The sequence below is a fragment of the Lithobates pipiens genome, unplaced genomic scaffold (assembly GCF_037356315.1).
Source record: "Lithobates pipiens isolate NorthernLeopardFrog02 unplaced genomic scaffold, aLitPip1_a1.2 Scaffold_27, whole genome shotgun sequence".
Lineage (NCBI taxonomy): Eukaryota > Metazoa > Chordata > Amphibia > Anura > Ranidae > Lithobates > Lithobates pipiens.
The window spans coordinates 106,709,758-106,737,723 of NW_027507788.1; the positions used below are offsets into that span (position 1 = coordinate 106,709,758).

At 46.8% G+C, this 27,966-nt stretch overlaps 1 protein-coding gene across 1 annotated transcript; it reads right to left on the reverse strand.

Moving 5' to 3' along the window:
- Positions 1-276: 276 nt before the first annotated feature.
- Positions 277-15,498, reverse strand: ATG12 (autophagy related 12). Its single transcript, XM_077457320.1, has 4 exons — positions 15,328-15,498; positions 11,013-11,149; positions 4,205-4,267; positions 277-1,161 (listed from the first exon to the last, which is right to left on the reverse strand). Exons 1-4 carry the CDS (start codon positions 15,452-15,454, stop codon positions 1,102-1,104), a joined length of 387 nt encoding a protein of 128 aa, XP_077313446.1. The 5' UTR covers positions 15,455-15,498; the 3' UTR covers positions 277-1,101.
- Between the last annotated feature and the right edge of the window lie 12,468 nt (positions 15,499-27,966).

The window sequence follows — 27,966 nt, forward strand, 5'->3', positions numbered from 1 at the left end:
TTAGGTTGCCATCACAACGGGCGGCGTCGTGGGAAGTCACGCCCCGTTGTGACGGCAACTGAGAAACTAATCCAAGAAGAAATCGACCAGCACAGACTCCTGGGAACAGTCAGAAAAGATCCCAGGAGACAGCGCGGTTCGAGGAAATGACGATCTAGACGCAAAACCCCGCCCATATCCACAATCCCCAGATTAAGGAAGTGGAGAAATGGGGGAAAAAAAAAAAAAAAAGAAGGTACAGTTCAAATAAAAAAATAAAATAATAATAATGTTCCGTTTCATAATTAGAACAGCCGTTTAATCAATCTGAGCTATTGTGTATAAATCAGGTGGAGCTCCGCTTTAAGCTTTTCCTTTCTCTGGAATAGGAGCTCAAAGATAGGACTACGGGCACGCCGTTTAATAAGGAGGGGAGAATTTTTTTTTTTTAACTCGTCTACAACAGCAACAATAGATAACATTAACAGACATATTTGAAGAAAGTCACAAGCTTCAGCATATATAAATAAAAAAAAAGCGAATAAGGAAAGGAGTTATTTTGCCACACATTTCCAAGTTCCAGCTCAGTGATTCTACCAGAAGCTTATCCTCAGCCTAAAACGACTGAAATCTTTAAGCAATTAGCTGCCTCAGCTTCTGAGTCAAGTCCTCGGAATTCACATTACTTCTTTCTGCAAGTGCCTTCAATCCAATATGCCCCTGCAGAACTCCTCTTGTGGTATTCTATCTTCATTCTCGGAACATAGATGGAAGCTATTCTTCTTTTGGGTGGGGGGTATAGGAGAGAAAATTCTACTAGCAAGCAATACAGAAAAAAAAGCTGTATATAAAATGTCAGTCTTTAAAAAGGCTCAAGCGTTAATAGAAAGTAAAATTGTCAAATTACTTTGTCCTGCTGGGCCAATACATTTACAGTCTTAATAGAACAGATTCCTCTACAAATGTGCAGTGCTGTACAGACTGGTCACATACAAAGGACAGCAAACTACTGAAGTGTCTTCAATGGAGTCCGATCACTCCAACAAGCAGTCACATGAAGAAGGGTGCAAGAAACCATTATGACCAACAAAGGCGAAGGTGCTAGAAGTAACCACTGGACTTTCATCCCCAGGCTTGTGATTTACAGTAATGTAAAACAAGTTTCCCATCGCTTCCAAAACACTAGAAAAGAAAACATTACATTAGGATGCAGAAATCAGACAAATCAATGTATTTTTCACAATAAGATAAAGGACATGTTACCAATAAAAATGTATAGGAATTAGGGGATACCAAAACCAAATCTACATGCGTACAAGGAAAGTTGAAGTGGTTGTAAAGGCTGAAAAGATGATGTTTTACCCACTGCCATTACCTAAATGAATCAATAGATAGTTTTAATGAGCTTTTTTGATGCTAGCTGTGTTTCTGATCGACTAAACATATAAAATGTGGGTCAGACATCAAAACATAATACAGAGCGATCAATGGATATGGGGTTGTATCAAAAAAAAAAAAATGAACAAAATTGGGACATTGTAAAATCTACACAAAAAACAGAATGTAATGATCTGTAAATCTCAAATCCATATTTTAAGATAGAAAACATATCAAATGTTCAAACTGAAAAAAATGTACCATTTTAAGAAAAAAAAATAAGGTCATTTAGAAATTTAGGACAGCAACACATCTCAAAAAATTTGGCACAGGCAACAATAAGCCCTGTTCACATTGGGGGTAACTTGACATGTCAAATCACAGGCAATGGCACCGTCTGAATCGGTGCGACACCAACCTTGCAGTGCCACCAATTTCAAATAGTTCCAGCACTGCACTCGTTTTGGCAAATTCGGGGCGATTTCATCAATAGACACCTGTGCATGAACCCACACAGATGTCTTTCAAATCGCCACCGAACTTGCAATGAAATGCAGGTTTGAAATCATGCAAGTTCAGCTGCACTTGTACGATTTCAAACCCCTGCTTCCAATGTGAATGTACCCTCCACTGGCACAGTAAGTGGTACCAACAAGGAAGAGCATTTTGCAGCCAACTAGGTTAATTGGCAACAAGTCAGTAACATGATTTGGTATAAAAAGAGCATCTTAGAGAGTCAGAGTGTCTCAGAAGGTTCACCAATCTGTAAGAAAACTACATGTAAAATTATTTAACAATTTCAGAATAATCTTCCTCAATGTAAAATTGCAAATGAACTTAAATATATCATCAACCACAGTACATATAATAAAAGGATTCAGAGAATCTGGACAAATTTCTGTGTGCAAGACCAAGGCCGAAACGTAATATTTGATACGGTGATCTTCAGGCCCTCAGACGGCACTGCATTAAAAACAGGGATAATTCTGTGATGGACATCATTGCATGAGCTCAGGTATGCTTCCAAAAATCACTGTCTGAACACAGATCACTGTGTCATCCAAAAATTCAAGGCATATGCACAGAATCCATATGTGAACATGATCCAGAAACACCATCGGCTTCCCGGGCCATTTAAAATAGTGTGCTGTAAAGTGGACAGACGAATCAAAAAAAGTGGACATTTTTGGCAACCAAGGGCACCGTTGTCTCTAGACTAGAGAAGACAGGGCTTATCACTCAGTTCAAAAGCCTGCATCTCCAATAGCATGGGGGGGGGGGGGGGGGTCATTCATGCGTATGGAATGGGCAACTTGGACATTTAGAAAGACTCCATCAATGCTGAGATAAATAAATATATATATATATATATATTATATATATATATATATATATATATATATATATATATATATATATATATATATATATATATATATATATATATATATATAAAATATACACACACACACACACACACACACACACACGTTTTAGAGCAGCATATGCTCAGGCAAGAATAGGACAACATTCCTCTCCCAAAACTCCAGCAACTTATCTCCTCAATTCCCAGACATTTACAGAGTGTCGTTAAAAGAGGGAATATTACATTGTTGTAAACATGACCCTGTTTTGAGACTTATTGCTGCCATAAATTTCAAAATGACCTTATTTCTTACTTAACCACTAGTCGACCAGCTACTAGCCGTACGGCAGCTCGCACCTGCTGCACTAGTGTGCCTAAGGGTCGAGCGGACTTGACGTCACGATCGCCTAGTACAGAGGCAGAATGGGGATCTGCCTTTGTAAACAAGGTGCATCCCCATTCTGACAGATGTCATGACAGATGTACTGTTCCCAGTGATCTGTCATATCCCTGCCAGTCCATCCCCCCTACAGTTTGAACACACCCAGGAACAGTTAACCCCTTGATCGCCCCTACTGTTGAACCCTTCCCAGCCAGTGTCATTTTTACATTGATCACTGCATTTTTAAAGCACTGATCAATGCAATAATGTCACTGGTCCACAAAAAGTATCATTTGGGGTCAGATTTGTCTGCAATAATCCCGCTAAAAATGGCAGATTGCCACCATTACTAGTAAAAACTAATTTTAAAGAGCCACTAATCTATCCCACAGCTTGCAGACGTGATAACTTTTGCGCAAACCAATCAATATACACCTATTTAAAAATGTATTTTTTTTTTTTTTTTTTTTTAACCAAAAATATTTAGAATTTTTCTTTTTTTATTTGGATATGCATTATAGCAAAAAAAATAAAATAAAAAGTTTTATTTTTTTCAAAATTGTCGCACTTTGTTTACAGCGTAAAAAATAAAAACTCAAATGTCAAAAGAAAGCTCTATTTATGGGCAAAAAAATTAATAAAAAAAACAACTTGTTTGGGTACAGTGTCGCACGACCGCGCAATTGTTAAAGCGACGCAGTTCCGCATCACAAAAAATGGCCTGTCATTAAGGGGGCAAATCCTTCCATGGCTGATGTTTTTAAAATGATACATGCTCTCAGTTTAAACATTTGATATAGGTTTTCTATTGTGAAACCAACATGGGTTTATGGGATTTGCAAAGCATTGCATTCTGTTTTCTGTAAAGTGTACATAGCATTCCAAATTTTGAAACTGTGCTTGTAGATCATAGTTTCTATCAATACGTATGTGTTGTATTGTTGGTCGCTTGTACCTAGAGCAATCACAATGGCTACACGTAATGCCACTTTTAGCAAGTATGCCACTGGGGATTTTGTACTTATTTGTATTATTTTATACAGCTCCCAAGAGAAAAATGGCACCATTATACAATCCCATAGCATATAAAATATTTTTACCTCATACAGGGTGCCAACTTCTTGGTCAGGTGATGGAGCAAATGACTGATTCACATAGATAAACTGTAAATGTAGAAGAATAAATCCATAAAACATAGATAACCTACGGGAACTAAATATGAGGCATGCTTCATATAAAAGTGGAGGAAATGAGTGCAGCTCATAACCAATGACATTTCACATCCCATAGTTCTTGTTAAAAATAAAAATTGGGGGACTTCACTGAAATAGAATTGACAAATCAGAAGCCTTCAGGCTTGCTCCTTGGAAAATTCAGCACCTTTGTGAAAGTTGTAAATAGAAAGGGAAAAAAAATAAAATAAAAAATACATATTACATACACACTAAACACCCCTTCCTACAACAGTCAGTCCAGACAGGGGTAAGGATTAGCTGAACACCGCCCTGTTCGGTTCGCACCAGAACCTGCGAACAGACCTAAACTTCGTGTGAACTTTAGAACCCTATTAAAGTCTATGGGACTCGAGTGTTCAAATTCTAAAGTGCTAATATGCAAGTTATTGTCTTAAAAAGTGTTTGGGGACCTGGGTCCTGCCCCAGCGGAGATGTATCAATGCAAAAAAAAAAAAAAAGTTTTAAAAAAGCCTTTTTTTTTCAGGAGCAGTGATTTTAATAATACTTAAAGTTAAATAAAAGTGTAATATTCCTTTAAATTTTGTACCTGGGGGGTGTCTATAGTAAGCCTGTAAAGGAGCGCATGTTTCCTGTGCTTAGAACTGTCCCTGCAGGAAGTGTAATTTCTGCAGGGGAAAAAAAATAAAAATAAAAAAAAAAAGTCATTTAAAATCACTTGTGGCTATAGTGAATTGTCGGCTCCCCGTAATACAGAGAACAGTTATTGATTAAAAAAAAATTAAATAAAAAGCGTGGGGTTCCCCCAAATTCAATTACCAGGCCCTTCAGGTATGGATATTAAAGGTGAACCCTGCGTCAAAGAAAAAAATAAATAAAAAAAAATGATATACGTGTGTGTGTGTGTGTGTGTGTGTGTGTACACACACACACACACACACACAGGGTTCCCCCTAAATATCCATACCAGAGGAAGTTCACGGCAAATGAAAAAAAAAAAAATACTGTGGAGTGCCCCCTAAAAATCCATACCAGACCCTTTATTCGAGCACGCAAACTGGCAGGCCGCAGGAAAGGGGGGGGGACAAGAGAGCGCACGCACCCCCCCCCCGAACCGTACCAGGCCACATGGCCTCAACATTGGGAGGATGCTTTGGTGGTCTGTGGCCCCTCAAAGCACCTTGTCCCCATGTTGATGAGGACAAGGGCCTCATCCCCATAACCCTGGCCGGTGGTTGTTGGGGTCTGCAGGCGGGGGGGGGGCTTATCAGAATCTGGAAGCCCCCTTTAACAAGGGGACCCCCAGATCCCGCCCCCCCCGTTTAAAATGGTAAGGGGGTACAAAAGTACCCCTACCATTTCACAAAGAAAGAATATAAACATTTTTTTAAAAAGATTCCAGCAGTGGTAATCCACTCTTGCTATCCAGCGACGGATGATGATCATCTTTCCGGGGTCCAGCAAAGGCTGATCTGATCCAGCGACGGGGTGATCTCTCCCTCCAGCGCAGTCCATCCATCCTCTGTCTCCACTGGCGGAGCCACTGCGGGGATCCCGGGCAGCCTGAACTTTCTTATACGAGGAGGGCGGGGCCACCCATCACCTGACCCCGCCCCCCTCTGATGCAAGTGGGAAAGCCTGGCTTCCCCAATGATGTGCGGTGACTCCGCCCCCCCATGTAATGTAGGTTTATGTTACAGGTTGTGGGGATAAGGTCCTTGTCCTCATCAACATGGGGACAAGGTGCTTTGAGGGGGTCACAGATCCCCAAAGCATCCTCCCAACGTTGAGTGCATGTGGCCTGGTACGGTTCAGGAGGGGGGGGGGGGGGGGGGGGGGGCGCTCTCTCGTCTTTTCCTGTGGCCTGCCAGGTTGCGTGCTCGGATAAAGGGCCCGGTATGGATTTTTAGGGGGAACTCCACGCCATTTTTTTTTTAATTTGGCGTGGAGTTCGCCTTAAAATCCATACCAGACCTGAAGGGCCTGGTAATTGAATTTGGGGGTACCCCACGCTTTTTTATTTTTTTATCAATAACTTTCAATGACTGTTCTCTGTATTACGGGGAGCCGACAATTCATTATAGCTGCGAGTGATTTTAACCACTTCCCAACCGGCGTACACGCTGATGTACGTCGGCAGAATGGCATAGGCAGGCATATTGGTGTACAGGTACGTCCATTTTAAAATGCCGCCCTGCCATCGCGTGCACGCTGGCGGCGGCGCGCTCGCATGCCGGTCGGGACCCCCCATGAGTCCGATCGCGGGTCCCACGGACTCAATCGCCGCAGGGATACCTGCGATCATCTCACGGGGCGGCTGAATGAGGAGATGCCGTTGTAAATAGCATCTCCCCGTTCTGCCTAGCAACAAGCGACGCTGATCTCTGCTCCATGTGATTGGAGCAGAGATCAGTGTTCACTAACACAAAGCCCAGCCCCCCACAGTTAGTAACATGCCCCTAGGAACACTTAACCCCTACACAGGAATCAATGCATTTGTATAGCATTGATTGCTGTATAAATGACAATGGTCCCAAAAACGTCCGATGTGTCCGCCATAAAATCGCTGATGGCTGCCATTACTAATGCGATTTTTTTTAATCAAAAATATGTAGAAGAATACGTATTGGCCTAAACTGAGGGAAAAAAAATGTTTTTTTTATATATTTTTGGGTGATATTTATTATAAAAAAAAAAAGTAAAAAATAATGCGTTTTTTTCAAAATTGTCTCTCTATTTTTGTTTGCAGCCAAAAAAGAAAAACCGCAGGGGTGATCAAATACCATCAAAAGAAAGCTCTATTTGTGGGAAAAAAAGGACGTGAATTTTGTTTGGGAGCCACGTCGCACGACCGCGCAATTGTCAGTTAAAGCGATGCAGTGCCGTATCGCAAAAAGTGGTCTGGTCTTAAGCCAGCAAAATGGTCCAGTCTAAAAGTGGTTAAATTACTTTTCCTGCAGAAATGACACTTTGTGCAGGGACAGTTCTAAGCATGGGAAACATGCGCCCCTTTACAGGCATACTATAGACACCTCCCAGGTACGAAATTTAAAGTAATATTACACTTTTATTGTTTCACTTTAAGCATCATTAAAAAGTCAGTGCTCCCGAAAAAACTTCAGTTTTTAAAACTTTTTTTTTTGCATTGATACATGCATTAGCACTTGCTCTGCACTTTTGAATTCTTAGACAGCTGTGCAAGTCTTGTCCTTATATTGGTCTTCTTTGACCATTTTTTTTTTTTTTATATATTGTAAAATCTTAATAAAATCTGATTATGAAAAAAAAATAAAAAAATAAAAATGAAAGCTTGGCAAAGAAAAAAAAAAAAAGAAAAAATATATAGACCATAGATGCGAGATGGAAAAAGTCCAGCAAGAAAAGTGAGGATATGATCAGGGGGTAAAAATATTATATTACAGAAAACAAACAATTCTATATTACACGCACTGATGTAAAAAATAAAAACCTTTATATCCAAAAGAACATTCATAGATTCATAGGCTCATTCAACTGAGATTTTCAATTATGAAAAATGTCGTTTGCTCAACTTTCTTATGCCACAGTTTCACCTCATATTGGCAATTTATCAACTGTCACTGATACACAGATTATGGACACTAGGCTGGGGACAGCATACAAAGGCCTTTCACAACTGACATTGCTCATTATTCATTAAAACAGGAAGCACATCACTGGGGCTCCAGAACTGCCTTGAATATAGGAAAGAGCTTGATTTACAAGAGGAACCTTGAGAATAGGAAATGGAGCTTGATCTACAAGGGAAACCTTGACCACACGAGGACAGGCAACTGTCCAATCATGTAGAACCAGCAGACGCAAGTGCCCGCTGTGACAAGGTAAGGCGGCTTGTAGATATTAATTTCATGTTCACATTGTTCTTCTGGTCCCCGTGCCTCTGTCCAGTAGATTGAATGCTACTTGATTATGGTCATCACTTCTCATACCTCTGCAGAAAATCCTATCTTATGTTAGATATCAGTTGTTCCTGATATTTCTTGATAACAGAAACTGCAATGTTTATGTTATAAAAGGGGGCATATACAGTGTATTTACAACATACAGCATCGGCTTTCACAGAGAGCATAGACAAATGTTGAAATATGAAATCATAGAATAGGGTTTACCAAATTCAAGTTTTAACAATCTTCACTTAGATAATCAATGCTGCATCTGTCCCCCGGCGTCTCTGCACTGAGCTGAGCCATTGAACATAATCGATGACTCGGTTCTCTCGGGTCCCAGAGAGGAGAGTTGCCGACTGTCAATCAGCAGCTCTCCTCCTCCACACTCACTGGAGTGCTGAGCTGTAGAGGGACTGTAAGTGTCCACCTCAGCGGGGAGCTGAGACTGTCATCAGTCCAGGCACCTGGCGGATCCAGACTTCCGAAGTCGGGATGATGCGGTGCATGGACTGATCTTGGTGATGTCAGCAGAGAGCAGACTTCAGTCGCCTCTGCTGAAAACAGGATAGAGGAGAGCAAAAATGAATTGCACTCCTGTGACCCATAGGTGAAGCCCAGCCAAACAAGCTCAGGCTGGACTTCTCTTTTTATATGTAGCGGTACCCTCGTAAGGGTTGCTGAGTTGGTTATAGCAATCCGCCAATCACCTTGCTGCCGACCTCCCATGCACCATGTAAAGACATTAAACAGTCAACGATTTGATTTTCACTTTCTCGATGGCAAATAACTTGGATAAAACAAGGGAGGTATGAGATGCCCATAGAAACTTTACTTTGAAAGGGTATCATCCATGGCCTTGGCCTAGTAAATGGATTTCCATGTAGAATCCTCCCTGCAGACTATTGCTTCTTCTGTTACTTGGCATATCTGACTGCAGATTTACTACTCACTGCTTCCAGTTAAGAGGAGAAGAATCACTCTGAATAATTCCTCTCTAGATTAGAATGATGCCATCTCCATGAATTTAAGAGTCAGAGCTGCATACAGCTGCTCCCTCCAGCTTCCATGAATTTAACACAGTCACTCAGTCATTGGAAGTTCCTGTCCACTTCTGTTCATGCTGTGCTCCCTGGTCACACAGCATGCTACACTACTCTCTCCTGCTTCTTTATGTTACACTAACCTTCTCATTTGGATAAAAATCCTGTGTTCCCCAGTCACAGAACGCCGATCTACTTCCACCACGTCACTGCTACTTCTACTTGATCTTCTCCAGCATGCAAGTCTTGTGTTCCCCGTTCACAGAAACTTGATACTTTCTCATAGAGATGAAGATCGTTCCCTAGGACTCCTTTCTAGCGGCTCCTCCATTCCTCCTCCACGCACCGCACATTCCCGCGTGGGAACGCCTGGTACAGCACCTCAGCACTCCATGCTGTCTTTCCTGTGCTCCACAACTCCTTCCTGGAAGCATGTGACCCCAGCTTATATGGGAGGCCTGCCCCCTGCCAATAATTGGTTAGGACTCCTCACATGAGCTGCCTGCCACTCAGGTCTCAAGTCCAACCTACCTTCCAAAGCAATCCTTCTGAAAGTAGGGGAGGAGCTCTGAGCCAGAGTAGAGGTGGCCACACCCCTCACTATACTGACACTCCCATTCCCAGATCAAAACAACCAGGCCTAAAATAACACAGGCCTGGCTAAATTTACCTGCACTTGAGCCCTGCAGCTAGAAAAATATTACTTTAACACCTACCTTTAGACTCCTTTCACGTTATTTTTTTTTTTTTGTAAATTTATTTTTATTAACAGTTTTTCAACACAAACAACACATACAAACATGTGACCCAAACCCCCCCCCTCCCACCCATGCCCCTGTGCAGCCCCCCAGTCAAATACAAATCACTAAACACATTCATAGTCATAGTCATCAACCGTATTCCACAAAGAAAAACTGGCTCCCCAAAAAGTAATGATGCACCCTGACTCCGAATGCACAACAGAAAAACCCACAGAGCACATAACATCAATCTGCCCCGTGCTCCTATTGGCTATCCAGGAGTCCTCTCCCCACTCAGCAAACTAATTCAAAGTATCTTTGGCGTCTAGCCAGCCCTGCCACACCTTCTCAAATTTTTTGGAGCATCCCCTACTAAGGTACGTGGCCTTGTAAAGTGGAAGTGCTTTGTTAATCAGGCTTTTCCAATAGGACACAGTAGGTGGTTCAGGTTTTTTCCAATATAACAGGATGGCTTTACGCGCATAGAACAAAGACAGAGATATCATAGTTCTTTGTGCCCTTCTAGGAGCCAACTCCTCCACCAGCCCCAGCAAACAAACCGCGACCGTAAGAGGAATCGGCACCAAGAGGACTGCTTGGATGGTATCCGTCACACCCCTCCAAAAGTCCCTAATCAGTGGGCACTGCCAAAATAAATGATCAAACCAGCCCGGTCCTCCGTACACCTCCAGCACCCCGCCGCACCCGTACCATACATTCCAGCTAGCCTTGCAGGAGTGTTTTCACGTTATTTTTAAATAATTATTATTTTATTATTTTTATTATTATTATAAATAAAAAAAACGGATAAAAACAACATGCTAATCAAAAAAAACAGGCAGAGAAAAAGGAGATAACTGGAGCAAACAAGGAGACTAATATCCAATCTTCAGACAAGTACAAAAATGTAAGCTTTCAAATGTAGCAATAAGTTCATACATGCCTTGTGCTATGTTAAGTGATCCATACAAATTGTGGGTCAGAAAAAAATAAAATAAAAAAGTCATACCAGCTGCTCTGAAGAGTCTAACTTGAGGTATTTTTTGATGAAGTCCATAAGGCCTTGCACAGTGCGGATTCTCTCGATAGTCCACTTTTTATTTTTCATGATTGGTGTGTCCCCAACTGCCTTGAGCAGAACATCAACTAGGAAACAGAAGTGGCAGATTTGTATTTTATCGTTTCTTCTTGTATCTATAGAGCCGACATATTATGCAACATTTTACACACACAGAACCATTCACATTGGTCACAATATATTAGTGTCCTTTTACCATGCCTACATGTACAACAATATATAGTATATACATAGACACAATTTTGAATTTGCTGCCTATTTTAATCCTGACCTTCAGGTTAGCATAAAAGTTAAAGTGATTGTAAAAAAACAACCCATTCCATTTAGAATAGAAAAGAAAAATACAAAATATTTGTGTATAGATATGAAAAAACAAATACCCTTTTCCCACTTTTTTTTTTTTTTTAAAGAGCAACAATACATGGAGCTTCCCAGTGAAAGGCTGTGTGTGGGGGGGGCGCTTGTCAGGACAAGTCCAATTATTGGACCTTGTAGTGGCTCCCTTCAATGTAAGGGTTAAAGAGGACGTAAACCCTGATGAGTTTACTTCCTCTTTCATTCCCTGCAAAGGCAAAGCATAATGGACTACTATGCTTCGCATAGTAGCCCGTTATGTGTCACTTACCTGACACAGGAGCCAGCGATGTCACCGCTGTCCCCTGTAGTCCGGCGCATCCATCTTTTCGGTGGGGTCTCGCAGCTCTGCCGCTGTCATTCGGCGGAGCCGCGATGACGTCACTCCCGCGCATGCACACGAGAGCCGACACGCGCGGCAGCTCCATTGTTGGAAATGCCGCGCTCAGTGCGCCTGCGCGCCGCTGTCTACGGCGCGTGTGCCGTAGACAGCGGTGCCTGTCTTCGGGCAAATATCTCCTAAACCGTATAGGTTTAGGAGATATTTCTTGGACCTACAGGTAAGCCTTAATCTAGGCTTACCTGTAGGTCAAAGTGGTTTGTAAGGGTTTACAACCACTTTAAATGCTTCTCTTGCTTTTGTCAAGGGGGTTAGGAATAAGGTACCTTATCCTTACTCCTGCAGGCTTCCTCCTCTCTGTATGTCAGGTCCCACTCTCCTTCACTGCTTGATCAGTTGCAGCTTTACACTGTCATTATGTACAATTGGTGTCACTGGGAGGAATGGTGCCTCATTATTGGTATCAACGGGAGGAATGGCATCCCATTATCGGAGGTGCCCGAGTTTAGGTGAGGTAGGTGGTATGAAGGGTAGGAGTGGTGGGGAGGACAGTGAGGTGGTACGAGGGGTAGGAGTGGTGGGGAGGACAGTGAGGTGGTACGAGGGGTAGGAGTAATAGTGATGGGGGAGATGAGGGGGTAAGAAGACATTTTATGGTTAAAGGGGGGCTTCAGGACCCCCCCCCATCCAAAAAAAAAAATTTAAACAGCAGCAAAAAATACAGGATACTTGTAATATGGCATTCAGTGATGTCCTCAACCCAGCGATTCATCAATTGGCTTTGACGCAGGCATCTTAGGGAAAACAGACAGTGAAGTTCTGCTTTAATGCCGGCAGAAGCATATTTATTCAGCTCACCTGAGTCAGTGCCGCTGATCAGCCCAGAAGGTTTAGTGTTTTCATCTGTCTAGCTGCCGATTCCGGTTACATTGTGTCAGCTTCTGCAAGTTGCTTGAACAGAAATGTGCTGACACAATCACAGAGCTGTGAGCACACGTCCTTTCAGGCCTGATTCACACCTATGTATTTTTAGTGCATTTGCAGATTTGCACTACAGTCCATTTACCATGGTTTCCTATGGAACATGTTCTGTAGTGCAAATCTGCAAAATGCACTAAAAATGCATAGGTGTGAATCAGGCCTCATGGAACTTTTAGGCAGCAACATAGGACTACCGGCTCCAGCAATTATAAGCGGTTCTCCAGTCTTTAATCAGTTCCTGACCGGCGCATGCCTAGATACATTGGCAGAATGGTACGGGCAGGCTTATTGGCATACAGGTACGTCCATTTCTATATGCCGCCCTGCCATCGCGTGCCAGCCGGGACCGCCGTGAGTCCGGTCCCGTGGACTCGATCGCTGTGGATACCTGCGATCGTCTCACGGGGAGATGCCGTTGTAAACAGCAGCTCCCCGTTCTGCCTAGCAACAAGTGACACTGATCGCTGCTCCATGTGATTGGAGCAGAGATCAGTGTTCACTAACACAAAGCCCAGCCCCCCACAGTTAGTAACACACCCCTAGGAACACTTAACCCCTTCACTGCAAGTGTCATTTACACAGGAATCAGTGCATTTGTATAGCACTGATTGCTGTATATATGTCAATGGTCCCAAAAAGGAGTAAAAAATGTCTGATGTGTCCGCCATAATGTCGCAGTCACAAAAAAAAAAAAATTATTTAAATCGCTGATCGCCATTACTAGTAAAAAAAAAAAAAAAAACAAAAAAAAAAATTTAAATGCCATAAAACGATCCCATATTTTGTAAACGCTATAACTTTTGCGCAAACCAATCAATAAAATTGCTTACCAAAAATATGTAGAATACGTATCGGCCTAAACTGAGGGAAAAAATGTTTTTTATATATTTTTGGGGGATATATATTATAACAAAGTAAAAAACAATGCTTTTTTTTAAAAATTGTCGCTCTATTGTTGTTTATAGCGCAAAAAATAAAAAACGTAGGGGTGATCAAATACCACCAAAAGAAAGCTCTATTTGTGGGGGAAAAAAAAAAAAGGGACATCAGTTTTGTTTGGGAGCCACGACGCACGACCGCGCAATTGTCAGTTAAAGCAACGCAGTGCTGAATCGCAAAAAGTGGTCTGGTCTTAAGCCAGCAAAATGGTCTGGTCTGAAAGTGGTTAATATAAAAAAATATATATAAAATAAAAAATTAAAGTCAGCAGCTACAAATCCTGTAGCTGCTGACTTTTAATAATAGGGCACTTACCATGGATCCAGCGTCATCCTCCTCTGGGCTAGTTTTTCACTAGCCTTTAGGTTACCGGCATCTTAAAGCGGAAGTAAACCCATCCATGAAACCGTTTTATTTATGGCACATGCCAGAAACGTAACACTCTCATTGGTTGTGCTCTCAACCCAACTGTCAAACCATCCAATAGCTGGTGTAATAACTGATCACATGTGCAGCATCATGACAGCTGTGGCTGTGGATTAAACAGAGGCAAAGATGGTAGCTTCCTTGGCTGAAAACGATTGGGGGGCGGGTGTTTACTTAAACTTTAAAATGTGGGCACCCGGCTGTGACAGCTGCACTCTGAATGGTCCCGCAGTCTTCCAGTACCTGTGAAGTGTCCTAGATGACTGCAGGGAAGGAGGAAACACCATGTGAATAGCCTAGACCAGTGATGGCGAACCTTGGCACCCCAGATGTTTTGGAACTACATTTCCCATGATGCTCATGCACTCTGCAGTGTAGTGGAGCATCATGGGAAATGTAGTTTCAAAACATCAGGAGTGCCAAGGTTCGCCATCACTGGCCTAGACAATCCGAGCAGAAGTGGGAGCGGGTACATGTCAAAATGAAGTACCTGCTCCCACCACAAAAATGACATGCCAAAATAGGTAGAGGGTGGAGGAGGAGGGCTTAAAGCAGAAATTCTCCTTTTTAAGTAAAGCTCCGTTTTAAAAAGTGTGGGGAGTTAGGAGCTCCTTTCCTGCACTCCAGCAGCACTCTGCGGGGCAGGCTTTCAGTGCCGTGACTTACCAGGCTGACTGGTGGTAGTTTAGGGCCGGGACTCGGTTTTGGTGAGACAAGTGACTGAAGAGCCTGCTATTGGTGGGGATCCAGGCAAAGGTGAAGTGCCGCCACCGCATAGGACTCTGCCAGGGACTGTCATGGCTGTCACCACCCACAACTACACAAGCAGTGTTGGCAATTGTGGCCGACTGCTTATTATATGGTCAGCACAGCGGCAGTCCTCACCGTCCAGAATAAGATCAGATCCCCAGTGCCAGCACATGGTGATGCCATAGACTTCCACCAGAAAAATGCCTCCAGATCAGTGGTAGGTTACATTCACTCACCTGATGTGTGCAGAGGATGAACTCCCCTCTCTCTCTATCATAGAAGACAATACAGACGTGTCCATACACAGGGAGGGCAGTGTGCACACCTCCAGGTGTATGAAGATCAGTGTACACACAGCCCGGGTCACACATCTGCTCTCATCTCTATACACTGGGCACTATGGGCGGAAGTGTACACCTGTCTGTCATACCAGCAACACAACAACAAACACTTTACTTTTCCGCTTCGTCTCCCCCGCAGGTTCCTCGGTGGCCGGAGATACAGCAGCTCCCGGTGCCGGCTCACTTGGTGTGTCACTCACATCCTTCGGCGACAAAGCTTGCTGCTCTTCCCCGTCCTCCATCTTCCAGTCGGGCAGTGCTAGCTCGGATCTCTACACGGAAGTATGGGCGGAAATACGTCACGCGACGGCGAGTACCATTTCCGGGAGTTTTTCTCTCAGTATATGAACGCCTCCATAGAGGGCGCGATTGTCAGTAGAGTGAGATTGGCATGCGCACTTTAGTGTACACATCCCAACCTGCGAAAACTAATTTCAGGGAGGAGGAGGATCAAATGAAATGGAATCACATAGCTCCCAACTGTCCCTGATTTGGAGCAACGTCCCTCCATCCCTCATTCCTCCTCACTTGTCTCTCATTTTGGTCTGTTCTATATAGTTGTATAGTATATATATATATATATATATAACAAAAAGTGTTTTCCAGTGCTAAACTTTTCATCTGATTTCTAAATTGCTGCATTTGTAAATTCCACAAGCCATTATAAAGGAATCATAGTGGTAAAAAAAAGTACTTGTGGGTTTAACCAATCTTGTGTTTTTTACAGTTCTCCTTTAAGAGGGCGTGGCAAAGGGTGTGTCCTATTCCTGCATACTTTTGCTGATAGGTGTCCCTCATTCCCATCTGGAAAAGTTGGAAGGTATGGAATCAGTATACAGAGGTTTCTTTCATCTGAGGGATATTATAGGAACCACCATGACAACAATCAGTAATTTGAAGTATTCATGGTGGTAGGGTATGTGCAGGGTTTCATGCTGAAGGATGTAAGGGGGCACCCTGGAAAGGTAGAGGGGCACCCTGGAGGATGTAAGGGGACACTCTGAGAGCACCAAGATAGTATACTCCTCCAGAGCGCTCTCCCTGCTGAGCAGGGGCGGACTGACAACTCATGGGGCCCCCGGGCAATAGAATATTATGGGGCCCCCAGGCAATCATAGATTATGGGGCCACACAGTATACAATCACACAGTATACACAGACAGGTTTCTATTGGCTGAGAAGGTACTGGAGAGGCGGGGCAGCTATAATCTCTGGATTTTTAGACCAAAAGGATGTCGGTAAGGAACATTTCAGAGACAGATGTAAAAAAAACACAGATTTTTACATACTGTCCCTGGTTTTACTGAGGCTGGCAACCCTGATGGGGCCCCCTAGTGGCCCGGGGCCAAATGGTCAGTCCGCCCCTGCTGCTGAGGAGTGATGGCCATTAATCCATGCCATGTCAATGTTAGGAGGAGCACAGCACCCACCTCACAGCCACCCTATTCAAGTCCTGCTTGCCCTCTTCCCTGCCACAGCCCCATGTTATCTGTACCTGTGTGGCCTACTGCAGCTCGTTGTCAGTGTTCCTACAGCACATGTCCTCGGTCTTTGTGGGGGAATGCAGGGAGGAGGAGGAGTTCCAGGACTGGAGTCTGAACACTTGGTGCTCCTCTCAGGTCAGCCTGACAGCCTCTGCCACTTCTGCTTCCTGGCTCTGCCATCACCAGACCTGCCGCCCAAGCAGTAGCAGCAGTCGGGCACTTCTGAGCTGACAGAGGCAGCCTAACACACTGCAGGTGGGCTGGCTGAGGGACTCGGGGGACACTGTCTGGAGACTGAAGAAGATCACACTAGTCCTGACTCCCTGCTGCATGCCGCTGGGCACCGGAGGAGATGCCGACTGCCGAGGTGGGTGGAGACAGCAGCACCGCACTAGGCATGAGCATCGCTCCTGGCCTCACTGGTTGCTAGACGCCAGGTGGGGCCGGCCCTAACAACCAGTTCTGCAAATGTAGTTAGGATGGCTGCACTGGCTGTTTCCGCTATTTAATTCCAGGACACTATTTTCCCAGAATGAAGGCGCTCAGGCGCACCCGCCCAGGATCTGACCTCCAGCCGGGATATCGCACGCCACTTGTGGGTGTCAGGGAACACTGGGAAACACTTTTTGAAAGATTAAAAAGTGCATTTAATATACATCTATATAGATCAGACCAAAATGAGGAGGAAAGAGGGACTTAAGCCTCATACACAGGATCTGATTGTTGGCAGGGGATTGTCTGTTGACAGACCGTTGTCCTAAAATCCAGCCGTTAGTACGCTCCTTCAGACAATTGTTGTCCAACTTTTGGCCAACAATTGTTGGATGGCAGGCTAGTAAATTTTCAGCAGACAACGGTCTGTTGTCAGATTTTCGTATTGTCTGTACACAAGTCCATCACACACAAGTTGAAAGTACAAATGGGCATGCTTGGAATCAATGATCATCACACACAAAATTAGCAGAAGGTGCCCAAAGGGTGGCGCTAAAGTGCTGAAATTCCATATAGTACGTCACTACATTCGTGTTTGTTGGCTGACAGTTGTGTACCATTAGTATGCAAGACAAGTTCCTGGTACACGCCCTTTGGATAAAAGTCTGTCGCTCTGTTGGCCAACAATCCGATTGTGTACACCAGGCTTTAGTCCCAAATCAGGGACAGTCCCTCACAATCAGAGATAGCTATGTATCAGTCTTTACCCTCAAGGAGCTTACAATCTAGTCCCTAACTCACATTCATACACATTCTAGGGCCAATTTAGAAAGGAGACAATAACCTACCAGCATGTCTTTGGAGTATGGGAGGAAACCCACACAGAGGGAGAACATGCACGTGCTGTGGTTGAGATTCAAACCAATAATTCCAGTGCAGCTAGAAGGAAGTGCTAAACACTGCATGTATTTTTATTTTGTGCAGATAGGGGGTTTCTGCATAACTCCCAGCAGTGACATTGTTAAGGGGTGGCTATTGAGGCTGGAGCCCCAGAATCTGAGGCCCATAGCCCCGAGTCCAGGGCCTACAGTGGGAGTGTCCCGGGCTGTCTGACACAGTGCTTCCCACAACCCGCGGCACTCTCGCTGAGTACCTAGTACTTGGGGGTTCACTGACAGCCAGATAAGGGAGATCAGTGTGAGATAGTCTCCTCCCTTGCTCCGCCAATATCATAGAGTAGGGAGGAACTTTCTCACACAGAGCTCCTGAGCAGGTGCAGACCGTGGAGGAGGGAGGAAAGTCTGTATACCCAGCTTCTCCATTCTCTGTATACCCAGCCTCTCCATTCTCCAGCCTCTCCACTCTCTGTATACCCAGCCTCTCCGCTCTCTGTATACCCAGCCTCTCCCCTCTCTGTATACCCAGCCTCTCCCCTCTCTGTATACCCAGCCTCTCCCCTCTCTGTATACCCAGCCTCTTTCCTATCTGTATACCCAGCCTCTCCCCTATCTGTATACCCAGCCTCTCCCCTATCTGTATACCTAGCCTCTCCCCTCTCTGTATACCCAGCCTCTCCCCTCTCTGTATACCCAGTCTCTCCCCTCTCTGTATACCCAGCCTCTCCCCTCTCTGTATACCCAGCCTCTCAATTCTCTGTATACCCAGCCTCTCAATTCTCTGTATACCCAGCCTCTCCCCTCTCTGTATACCCAGCCTCTCCCCTCTCTGTATACCCAGCCTCTCCCCTCTCTGTATACCCAGCCTCTCCCCTCTTTGTATACCCAGCCTTTCCACTCTCTGTACTGTATACCCAGCCTCTCCACTCTCTTTATATCCAGCCTCTCCCCCTCTGTATACCCAGCCTCTCCCCTCTCTGTATACTCAACCTCTCCACTCTCTGTATACCCAGCATCCCCCCTCTCTGTATACCCAGCCTCTCCACTCTCTGTATACCCAGCATCTCCCCTCTCTGTATACCCAGCCTCTCCCCTCTCTGTATAGCCAGAATCTCCCCTCTCTGTATAGCCAGCCTCTCCCCTCTCTGTATACCCAGCCTCTCCCCTCTCTGTATACCCAGCATCTCCCCTCTCTGTATACCCAGCATCTCCCCTCTTTGTATACCCATCATCTCCCCTCTCTGTATACCCATCATCTCCCCTCTCTGTATACCCAGCATCTCCCCTCTCTGTATACCCAGCATCTCCCCTCTCTGTATACCCAGACTAACCTCTCTCTGTATACCCAGCCTCTCCCCTCTCTGTATACCCAGCCTCTCCCCTCTCTGTATACCCAGCCTCTCCCCTCTCTGTATGCCCAGCATCCCCCCTCTCTGTATGCCCAGCCTCCCCCCTCTCTGTATGCCCAGCCTCCCCCCTCTCTGTATGCCCAGCCTCTCCCCTCTCTGTATACCCAGCCTCTCCCCTCTCTGTATACCCAGCCTCTCCCCTCTCTGTATACCCAGCCTCTCCCCTCTCTGTATACCCAGCCTCTCCCCTCTCTGTATACCCAGCATCCCCCCTCTCTGTATACCCAGCATCCCCCCTCTCTGTATACCCAGCCTCTCCACTCTCTGTATACCCAGCCTCTCCACTCTCTGTATACCCAGCCTCTCCACTCTCTGTATGCCCAGCCTCCCCCCTCTCTGTATGCCCAGCCTCCCCCCCTCTCTGTACGCCCAGCCTCTCCCCTCTCTGTACACCCAGCCTCTCCCCTCTCTGTATACCCAGCCTCTCCCCTCTCTGTATACCCAGCATCTCCCCTCTCTGTATACCCAGCCTCTCCCCTCTCTGTATACCCAGCCTCTCCCCTCTCTGTATACCCAGCCTTTCCCCTCTCTGTATACCCAGCATCCCCCCTCTCTGTATACCCAGCATCCCCCCTCTCTGTATACCCAGCCTCTCCACTCTCTGTATACCCAGCCTCTCCACTCTCTGTATGCCCAGCCTCTCCCCTCTCTGTATGCCCAGCCTCCCCCCTCTCTGTATGCCCAGCCTCTCCCCTCTCTGTATACCCAGCCTCTCCCCTCTCTGTATACCCAGCCTCTCCCCTCTCTGTCTACCCAGCCTCTCCCCTCTCTGTATACCCAGCCTCTCCTCTCTCTGTATACCCAGCCTCTGCCCTCTGTGTATATCCAACATAGGGTGCCGACATGTCCAGGATTGCCCGGGACATTCCCGCAATTGGCAGGTCTGTCCCGGGTCCCGGGCACCTTCATTCCGGGACAATACAGTGTCCTGCAATGAAACAGATGCAGCCCGTCAGCTATTCTGCATCTGCCGATGATGTCATCTGGCCCGGGCAGCCCCAGTGGTGTAACGTGGGGGCAGTGCTCTGTCCTGAGTGCAACATCATTCCTGTGCTTCCATGATTACTGCTGACCCAAGAGTGACCCAACTGTGCAAGTTTTTACTCCAGCCCCACCCACCACCTTAGAATTTCATTCAGTTAGGCATGTCCCGGACAGGGCACTCCTCCGCAGCACCCTCCCCCCGCCAAGGGACTCCTGTGGTACAGCCTATTCCCCATGATTCCTCAGGTGCGAAACCCGGGCGGCTGGTGTGTGCGTGAGGGGCGGTGCGGTGCTTAGCGCAGATGAGTGTGCACGCAGCGTGGGATACAGAGGAACAGCTGGGGGAGTGCACTGATCTGATGGGTGATCATCATGGAGGGAGGCCCTGGAGACAGGTAAGCAAAATCCACAAATCTACCTGGATTGTACATGTGTGGGGGAGTAGTGCAGGAAGGAGTGTAGTGGGTCAGGTAGGAAGGTCAGTGTAGTTGACATGTATGTCAGTGTAGTGGACACAGGTGGGGCAGTTTAGAAAGGTAGGTAGGGCATGTATGTCAATGTAGGGATCAGGTTGGGCAGTGTAGTGGACTGGTAGGTTAGTGTAGTAGACAGGTGGGGGCAGTTTAGTGGACAGGTGGGTTAGTGTAGTGGACAGGTAGGGGCAGTGTAGTGGACTGGTAGGTTAGGTAGGGGCAGTGTAGTGGGTTAGTGTAGTGGACAGGTAGGGGCAGTGTAGTGGACAGGTAGGGGCAGTGTAGTGGACAGGTAGGGGCAGTGTAGTGGACAGATAGGGGCAGTGTAGTGGACAGGTAGGGGCAGTGTAGTGGACAGGTAGGGGCAGTGTAGTGGACAGGTAGGGGCAGTGTAGTGGACAGGTAGGGGCAGTGTAGTGGACAGGTAGGGGCAGTGTAGTGGACAGGTAGGGGCAGTGTAGTGGACAGGTAGGGGCAGTGTTGTGGGTTAGTGTAGTGGACAGGTAGGGGCAGTGTTGTGGGTTAGTGTAGTGGACAGGTAGGGGCAGTGTTGTGGGATAGTGTAGTGGACAGGTAGGGGCAGTGTAGTGGGTTAGTGTAATGGACAGGTAGGGGCAGTGTAGTGGGTTAGTGTAGTGGACAGGTAGGGGCAGTGTAGTGGACAGGTAGGGGCGGTGTAGTGGACAGGTAGGGGCGGTGTAGTGGGGCAGTGTAGTGGACAGGTAGGGGCAGTGTAGTGGACAGGTAGGGGCAGTGTAGTGGGTTAGTGTAGTGGACAGGTAGGGGCAGTGAAGTGGACAGGTATGGGCAGTGTAGTGGACAGGTAGGGGCAGTGTAGTGGGTTAGTGTAGTGGACAGGTAGGGGCGGTGTAGTGGGTTAGTATAGTGGACAGGTAGGGGCAGTGTAGTGGACAGGTAGGGGCAGTTTAGTGGACAGGTAGGGGCAGTGAAGTGGACAGGTATGGGCAGTGTAGTGGACAGGTAGGGGCAGTGTAGTGGGTTAGTGTAGTGGACAGGTAGGGGCGGTGTAGTGGGTTAGTGTAGTGGACAGGTAGGGGCAGTGTAGTGGGTTAGTGTAGTGGACAGGTAGGGGCAGTGTAGTGGACAGGTAGGGGCAGTGTAGTGGGTTAGTGTAGTGGACAGGTAGGGGCAGTGTAGTGGACAGGTAGGGGCAGTGTAGTGGACAGGTAGGGGCAGTGTAGTGGACAGGTAGGGGCAGTGTAGTGGGTTAGTGTAGTGGACAGGTAGGGGCAGTGTAGTGGACAGGTAGGGGCAGTGTAGTGGACAGGTGGGTTGGTGTATGTCCAATGTTAACTCTAGATCCCTCAGGTCATTTATATTCCTTTTGTAGTGTAAAGTACAGGGTTTTTTTTATATGCAACTTTATTGTCTTAGAAATAAAGAGCATTTGTTTCATGTATCTTAGCCTGACATTGAAAGAACAATTGCACTTTTTGAAACAAAGGGGCTGCCTGTAACTGCAATATTGAGCTCACATACATGAAACAAATGCTTTTTCTATCTAAGGCACTAAGTAGCACATAAACCCTGCTCCACTCTCAGGCACGGTCATTCGCCAACTGCGAGTGTCATTTCTTAAATAAGTAAGGGGCGGGGCCACCCGGTGATGTCACCACCCCCTTGTGACATCATCGACTGATGCATGCTGGGAGGGGGGGAATGGGGGGGATGTCCCTGAATGGCAGTTTGGAAATGTGGTCACCCTAACCTAGCCTCTCCCCTCTCTGTATACCCAGCCTCCCCATTCTCTGTATACCCAGCCTCTCCCCTCTCTGTATACACAGCCCCTCCCCTCTCTGTATACCCAGCCTCTCCCCTCTCTGTATACTAGACATGTGCATTCGTTTTCGTCCGAACGCATTTTTCGTCCGAATTTCTGCTATTTTCGTTTTCGTTTTGACAAACGATAACGAAAGCACAAAATCCGAAAAAAACGAAAATCCGACATAAATAAATGCTTTATTTTCGTTCGTTTTCGTTGTTACAACAGTTCGATATAGAATAGGAGATTGGGTCCTGCCCCAGGGGACATGTATCAATGCAAAAAAAAGTTTTAAAAATGGCCGTTTTTTCGGGAGCAGTGATTTTAATAATGATTAAAGTGAAACAATAAAAGTGTAATATTCCTTTAAATTTCGTAGGGGGGGGGGGGGTTGTCTATAGTATGCCTGTGAAGGGGCGCATGTTTCCCGTGCTTAGAATTGTCCCTGCACAAAGTGTCATTTATGCAGGAAAAAAAGTCCTTTAAAATCACTCGCGGCTATAATGAATTGTCGGCTCCGTAATACAGAGAACACTCATTGAAAGTCATTGATAAAAAAATAAATAAATAAATAAATAAAAAGCGTGGGGGTCCCCCAAATTCAATTACCAGGCCCTTCAGGTCTGGTATGGATATTAAGGGGAACCCTGCCTCAAATTTAAGAAAAAATTTGACGTGGGGTTCCCCCTAAATATCCATAACCAGACCCTTCAGGTCTGGTATGGATATTAAGGGGAACCCCGCATCAAATTTAAAAAAAAATTGACGTGGGGTTCCCCCTAAAAATCCATACCAGACCCTTTATCCGAGCACGCAACCTGGCAGGCCGCAGGAAAAGAGGGGGGGACGAGAGAGCGGCCCCCCCTCCCTCCTGAACCGTACCAGGCCACATGCCCTCAACATTGGGAGGATGCTTTGGGGTCTGTGACCCCTCAAAGCACCTTGTCCCCATGTTGATGAAGACAAGGGCCTCATCCCCACAACCCTGGCCGGTGGTTGTGGAGGTCTGCGGGCGGGGGGCTTATCAGAATCTGGAAGCCCCCTTTAACAAGGGGACCCCCAGATCCCGGCCCCCCCCTGTTTGAAATGGTAAGGGGGTAAAAAAGTACCCCTACCATTTCACAAAGAAAGTGTAAAAAATGGTTAAATAAAACAAACACACTTTTGAAAAATTCCTTTATTAAAAATAAAAAAATAAAAAAAAGATTCCAGCGGCGGTAATCCACTCTTGCTATCCAGCGACGGACGGTCATCTCTCCAGCGATGTCTCATCTCATCCAGCGCAGTGCAGCATCCTTCTGTCTCCTCCACGGAGACACTACAGGCATTCCGGCGGCTGACGTTTCTTATATACGGAGGGCGGGGCCACCCGTCACCTGACCCCGCCCCCCTCTGACGCAAGGGGAAACCCGGGGTTCCCCGTGACGTATGGGTGACCCCGCCCCCCCTCTGATGTAACGGAAACCTGCCTGTGTTACATCAGAGGGGTGCGGGTCACCCCTACGTCACAGGGAACCCCGGGTTTCCCCTTGCGTCAGAGGGGGCGGGGTCAGGTGACGGGTGGCCCCGCCCTCCGTATATAAGAAACGTCATCCGGCCGGAATGCCTGTAGTGTCTCCGTGGAGGAGACAGAAGGATGCTGCGCTGCGCTGGATGAGATGAGACATCGCTGGAGAGATGACCGTCCGTCGCTGGATAGCAAGAGTGGATTACCGCCGCTGGAATCTTTTTTTTATTTTTTTATTTTTAATAAAGGAATTTTTCAAAAGTGTGTTTGTTTTATTTAACCATTTTTTACACTTTCTTTGTGAAATGGCCCCTGAAGGGCCTGGTAATTGAATTTGGGGGACCCCCACGCTTTTTTTTTTATTTATTTATTTATTTTTTTATCAATGACTTTCAATGAGTGTTCTCTGTATTACGGAGCCGACAATTCATAATAGCCGCGAGTGATTTTAAAGGACTTTTTTTCCTGCATAAATGACACTTTGTGCAGGGACAATTCTAAGCACGGGAAACATGCGCCCCTTCACAGGCATACTATAGACAACCCCCCCCCTACGAAATTTAAAGGAATATTACACTTTTATTGTTTCACTTTAATCATTATTAAAATCACTGCTCCCGAAAAAACGGGCGTTTTTAAAACTTTTTTTTGCATTGATCCATGTCCCCTGGGGCAGGACCCGGGTCCCCAAACACTTTTTAGGACAGTAACTTGCAAATTAGCCTTTAAAATTAGCACTTTAGATTTTGAACGTTGGAGTCCCATAGACTTTAATAGGGTTCTAAAGTATGCTATATAGTTAGCTCCGTCGAATCTTCTTTATACATTGACAGACACCATAAGCCTTCCAAGACAGATTCGAACGTAATTCATGTGGATTTTCGGACGAATTAAATTTTTGAACGAAAACGAAATAAATAAAAACGATTTTCGGGAGTAACTAAATAAATTAAGTTTTCGGACGAAAACGAAATTCCGAAACGAAATATTTTACTCTGCACATGTCTACTGTATACCCAGCCTCTCCCCTCTCTGTATACTCAGCATCTCCCCTCTCTGTATACCCAACATCTCCCCTCTCTGTATACCCAGCCTCTCCCCTCTCTGTATACCCAGCCCCCTCCTCTCTGTATACCCCACATCTCCCCTCTCTGTATACCCAGCCTCTCCCCTCTCTGTATACCCAGCATCTCCCCTCTCTGTATACCCAGCATCTCCCCTCTCTGTATACCCAGCATCTCCCCTCTCTGTATACCCAGCCTCTCCCCTCTCTGTATACTCAGCCTCTCCCCTCTCTGTATACCCAGCCTCTCCCCTCTCTGTATACCCAGCCTCTCCCCTCTCTGTATACCCAGCCTCTCCCCTCTCTGTATACCCAGCCTCTCCCCTCTCTGTATACCCAGCCTCTCCACTCTCTCTATACCCAGCCTCTCCCCTCTCTGTATACCCAGCCCCCTCCTCTCTGTATACCCAGCCTCTCTCCTCTCTGTATACCCAGAATCTCCCCTCTCTGTATACCCAGCCTCTCCCCTCTCGGTATACCCAGCCTCTCCCCTCTCTGTATACCCAACATCTCCCCTCTCTGTATACCCAGCCTCTCCCCTCTCTGTATACCCAGCCTCTCCCCTCTCTGTATACCCAGCCTCTCCCCTCTCTGTATACCCAGTCTCTCCCCTCTCTGTATACCCAGTCTCTCCCCTCTCTGTATACCCAGCCTCTCCCCTCTCTGTATACCCAGCCTCTCCTCTCTCTGTATACCCAGCATCTCCCTTCTCTGTATACCCAGCATCTCCCTTCCCTGTATACCCAGCCTCTCCCTTCTCTGTATACCCAGCCTCTCCCCTCTCTGTATACCCAGCCTCTCCCCTCTCTGTATACCCAGCCTCTCCCCTCTCTGTATACCCAGCCTCTCCCTTCTCTGTATACCCAGCCTCTCCCTTCTCTGTATACCCAGCCTCTCCCTTCTCTGTATACCCAGCCTCTCCCTTCTCTGTATACCCAGCCTCTCCCTTCTCTGTATACCCAGCCTCTCCCTTCTCTGTATACCCAGCCTCTCCCTTCTCTGTATACCCAGCTTCTCCCCTCTCTGTATACCCAGCCTCTCCCTTCTCTGTATACCCAGCCTCTCCATTCTCCAGCCTCTCCACTCTCTGTATACCCAGCCTCTCCCCTCTCTGTATACCCAGCCTCTCCCCTCTCTGTATACACAGCCTCTCCCGTCTCTGTATACCCAGCCTCTCCCGTCTCTGTATACCCAGCCTCTCCCATCTCTGTATACTCAGCATCTCCCCTCTCTGTATACCCAGCATCTCCCCTCTCTGTATACCCAGCCTCTCCCCTCTCTGTATACCCAGCATCTCCCCTCTCTGTATACCCAGCCTCTCCCCTCTCTGTATACTCAGCCTCTCCCCTCTCTGTATACCCAGCCTCTCCCCTCTCTGTATACCCAGCCTCTCCCCTCTCTGTATACCCAGCCTCTCCCCTCTCTGTATACCCAGCCTCTCCACTCTCTCTATACCCAGCCTCTCCCCTCTCTGTATACCCAGCCCCCTCCTCTCTGTATACCCAGCCTCTCTCCTCTCTGTATACCCAGAATCTCCCCTCTCTGTATACCCAGCCTCTCCCCTCTCGGTATACCCAGCCTCTCCCCTCTCTGTATACCCAACATCTCCCCTCTCTGTATACCCAGCCTCTCCCCTCTCTGTATACCCAGCCTCTCCCCTCTCTGTATACCCAGTCTCTCCCCTCTCTGTATACCCAGTCTCTCCCCTCTCTGTATACCCAGTCTCTCCCCTCTCTGTATACCCAGCCTCTCCCCTCTCTGTATACCCAGCCTCTCCTCTCTCTGTATACCCAGCATCTCCCTTCTCTGTATACCCAGCATCTCCCTTCCCTGTATACCCAGCCTCTCCCTTCTCTGTATACCCAGCCTCTCCCCTCTCTGTATACCCAGCCTCTCCCCTCTCTGTATACCCAGCCTCTCCCCTCTCTGTATACCCAGCCTCTCCCTTCTCTGTATACCCAGCCTCTCCCTTCTCTGTATACCCAGCCTCTCCCTTCTCTGTATACCCAGCCTCTCCCTTCTCTGTATACCCAGCCTCTCCCTTCTCTGTATACCCAGCCTCTCCCTTCTCTGTATACCCAGCCTCTCCCTTCTCTGTATACCCAGCCTCTCCCTTCTCTGTATACCCAGCCTCTCCCTTCTCTGTATACCCAGCTTCTCCCCTCTCTGTATACCCAGCCTCTCCCTTCTCTGTATACCCAGCCTCTCCATTCTCCAGCCTCTCCACTCTCTGTATACCCAGCCTCTCCCCTCTCTGTATACCCAGCCTCTCCCCTCTCTGTATACCCAGCCTCTCCCCTCTCTGTATACACAGCCTCTCCCGTCTCTGTATACCCAGCCTCTCCCGTCTCTGTATACCCAGCCTCTCCCGTCTCTGTATACTCAGCATCTCCCCTCTCTGTATACCCAACATCTCCCCTCTCTGTATACCCAGCCTCTCCCCTCTCTGTATACCCAGCCCCCTCCTCTCTGTATACCCAGCATCTCCCCTCTCTGTATACCCAGCATCTCCCCTCTCTGTATACCCAGCATCTCCCCTCTCTGTATACCCAGCCTCTCCCCTCTCTGTATACTCAGCCTCTCCCCTCTCTGTATACCCAGCCTCTCCCGTCTCTGTATACCCAGCCTCTCCCCTCTCTGTATACCCAACATCTCCCCTCTCTGTATACCCGGCCTCTCCCCTCTCTGTATACCCGGCCTCTCCCCTCTCTGTATACCCGGCC

Bases quoted from the DNA above. Each gene is read 5' to 3' on its own strand.
- ATG12 (XM_077457320.1), bottom strand. From the start codon at position 15,454: ATGGAGGACGGGGAAGAGCAGCAAGCTTTGTCGCCGAAGGATGTGAGT. The intron at 4,268-11,012 runs GTATGACTTTTT...CTACATTTACAG, and splicing joins TAGACTCTTCAGAGCAGCTG to TTTATCTATGTGAATCAGTC. The intron at 1,162-4,204 runs GTAAAAATATTT...TTTCTTTTCTAG, and splicing joins AAGTTGGCACCCTGTATGAG to TGTTTTGGAAGCGATGGGAA.